Source organism: Myotis brandtii, unplaced genomic scaffold (genome assembly GCF_000412655.1).
Source record: "Myotis brandtii unplaced genomic scaffold, ASM41265v1 scaffold458, whole genome shotgun sequence".
In the NCBI taxonomy this organism is placed as follows: Eukaryota; Metazoa; Chordata; class Mammalia; order Chiroptera; family Vespertilionidae; genus Myotis; species Myotis brandtii.
Window position 1 is genome coordinate 739,805 of NW_005367516.1, and position 2,856 is coordinate 742,660.

Sequence of the window (2,856 nt, forward strand, 5' to 3'; positions counted from 1 at the left end):
GAGCATCCGTGAGGCCTTGAAGCGATAACCATGTTCTACAAAACCTGGCTGGTCTCCAGCTGTGGGCGGTGCAGACCTTCTCGGACTACAATCTGCCGCTAAAACCCAGCCCCCGAGCCACGCCCTCCCTCCCCGGGGTCACCACGTGGGGCCTCAACGCGTGAATCACACGGTTGCGTCTTCCATTGTTTCCGCTAATCCTGACGTCGGGCCCCTTCTGTAAGCTGCTAAGAGGCGGCTGAACTGGTGTCTAACACCCTGGGCTCCGCACACACGTGAGAGGCCACGGCCTGTGCACGCGTCTGTGTCTGTGTGCGCAGCGGACGCGTCCTCCAGGAGGGGCTCCACAAAACAGCCCTCACACTCGTCTCCCAACGGCTGTGAATACTGGTGTCCGTTGTCCGGCCTGAGCTCCACGGCCAGGGCTGGCGAGGGAGGACCAGAGGGGAGCCCTGGCCCGGTACTGACTGTGGGACAGCGGGTGTCCCGTGAGGGCGTCATGTGACTGCGGCTGGGGACACGTTTGGTCCAGCACAGGCTGCGGACCAGGGGGCACCAGGCAAGTCCCAGAGGGGGAAGCAGGGCTGTGGTCGCCGTGATCGGCTCGCTTCGGGTGGGCGTGGTCTTCCCTGGAGGGGCGTGGTCTTCCCTGGAGGGGGCGTGGCCACTCACCTGACATACATGTCTGCGTGGTATTTCCTGCCGTTCAGGACGCCCAGCAGGGTGGGGTTTTCATTGTTTCTGAAATTGAGTGTACAGTCATATACAGCTGAAACTATAAAAAATAAAACAAATACAAAGCAGTATATAGCGTGTGAGCCCAAGTTTGTTTCGTAGACACACACGGGAAACAGTGAACGGAGCGCGAGCGGTTATCGGGGGCGCGGGCCGCGGCTCCTCTTCGCCTTCCCGTCCTGGCCACAGCTCAGTGTGACCGCGGGTCACGTGTTGGAACCAGAAAGGCACCCTGAGACTCAGCGATGGAAACCGGACCGCTCCCGGGGGGTCGGACGAGGGCCGAGCCATGGCCCGCCCGGATGCACGCCCCACCGATCCTGCACGTGGCCGCGTAAGAGGAGCCATCAAAGGGGACTCGCTGTGGGTGTGCTGAGCGCTGGGCGATGGCAGCGCAGCCCCCCAGGGCATCTCCCCAGGAAGGCAGGCAGCTACGCGCTGGACTGAGACACCGGGGATTCTGAAGGAATTGAACTGCGGTCCCTCAACACTTGGCTGAGAATCAAACAAGAATGGGGTTTTAAATGCCTTGCCTGGGCGGGCCACCCCGCAGAGCCCTCGCTGTCCACACCCCGCAGCCTGACCCTGACCGCTGAGCAGCTGAGGGCGTCATGGGGTGTAGAGGAGGCCTGAGGACCAGGCCAAAGAGCGAGGCCGTGTGGACAGAGCCACGTTCGACCGGCTGTGTCTCTCCCTCCGGTCAGCGCCCAGCCTGACCCCGCACACAGCCAAGCGGCCCAGATCCCCACGGAGACGAGGGGCAGGGTTTGTTTTTTGGGGAGTGGCTGGCGCATGGCAGGAAAGAATGGGGTTTCTAACCTGAGGGGCGGGTTGAGCAGGAGACAGGAAGTTGTGACAAGAGGCTGGGTTCGTCACTGCTACTTCCCTCTTATCCTCACCGAGCGGGGCCGAGGCCCAAACTCAGGTGACCAGTCACCGTGCATCCTCGGGGCAGCAGGTACGGGCAGAGGAGCAGGAAACGCAAAGCAAAACAACCACCTGGGCCCAGGCTGGTGTGGCTCAGTGGATAGAGCGTTGGCCTGCGGACTGAAGGGTCCCGGGTTCGATTCCGGTCAGGGCACATGCCCGGGTTGGGAGCTCAACCCCCAGTAGGGGACGTGAAGGAGGCAGCCGATCAATGATTCCCTCTCATCATGGATGTTTCTCTCTCTCTTCCTCTTTCCCTTCCTCTCTGAAATTAAAAAAAAAGGAAAAACCCCAAAAACCACCACCTGGTCTAACCGGGCAGACAGGGTGTGGGCCACACTGGACCCAGGGGAGGACCCAGGACTCCCCATGGCCACGGCCTTGCAGTACTGGTACCCAGCAGTGGAGGGCAGTGTTGCCTCAGAGTGTGTGTGTGTGAGAGAGAGAGTCTGTGTGCTCAGGCATGCAGGCAGCGCCACAGAGAGAGAGAGAGAGAGAGAGTCTGTGTGCTCAGGCATGCAGGCAGTGGCCACACAGCCCACACCAGGTGCCTGGTCCCTGGCCACCAGGGAGGTGCGTCCTTGTCCCCTCCCCTCCCACCCTCTGCCACCGTGAGCTGGAGGCTCGGCCAAGGGCACAGCTGTGCGTGTCGGGTGCGGGCGCTTCCCTCGCAGGGGATGGGGGTAGGGGCGGGCCTGAGAGTCTGTGTGCTCAGGCATGCAGGCAGCACCAGAGAGAGAGAGAGAGAGAGAGAGAGAGAGAGAGAGAGTCTGTGTGCTCAGGCATGCAGGCAGTGGCCACACAGCCCACACCAGGTGCCTGGTCCCTGGCCACCAGGGAGGTGCCATCCTTGTCCCCTCCTCTCCCACCGGCTGCCACCGTGAGCTGGAGGCTCGGCCAAGGGCACAGCTGTGCGTGTCGGGTGCGGGCAGTTCCCTTGCAGGGGATGGGGGTAGGGGCGGGCCTGGAGCTTCCTTACCTACATTTCTCAGGCTCCGCACGGTGACGGCGAAGCCCTTGGTGCGCGGCAGCAGGTGGTGCTTGAGGCTGGGCAGCCCCTTGGCCTGGGCCACCTGCATGCTGATCTGGTGCTTCTTCTCCGTGAAGCGCGTGCCCTCGCAGTGGATCAGGAACTGAGGGGACAGCCGCACACGGGCCGGTCACTCCCGTCCGCAGGCCCACCCCCCGTCCCAC

At 62.8% G+C, this 2,856-nt stretch overlaps 1 protein-coding gene across 1 annotated transcript in view; it reads right to left on the reverse strand.

The window, feature by feature from the left end:
* The window catches only part of AGPAT4 (1-acylglycerol-3-phosphate O-acyltransferase 4), a 35,306-nt gene that overhangs the window by 7,855 nt on the left and 24,595 nt on the right, over window positions 1-2,856 (reverse strand). Inside the window, exons 5-6 of the mRNA XM_005875310.2 lie at window positions 2,642-2,795; window positions 673-775 (exon numbers count right to left, since the gene is read on the reverse strand). Coding sequence (XP_005875372.1) covers window positions 673-775; window positions 2,642-2,795 — 257 coding nt within the window. The remainder of the gene's footprint in view (window positions 1-672; window positions 776-2,641; window positions 2,796-2,856) is intronic.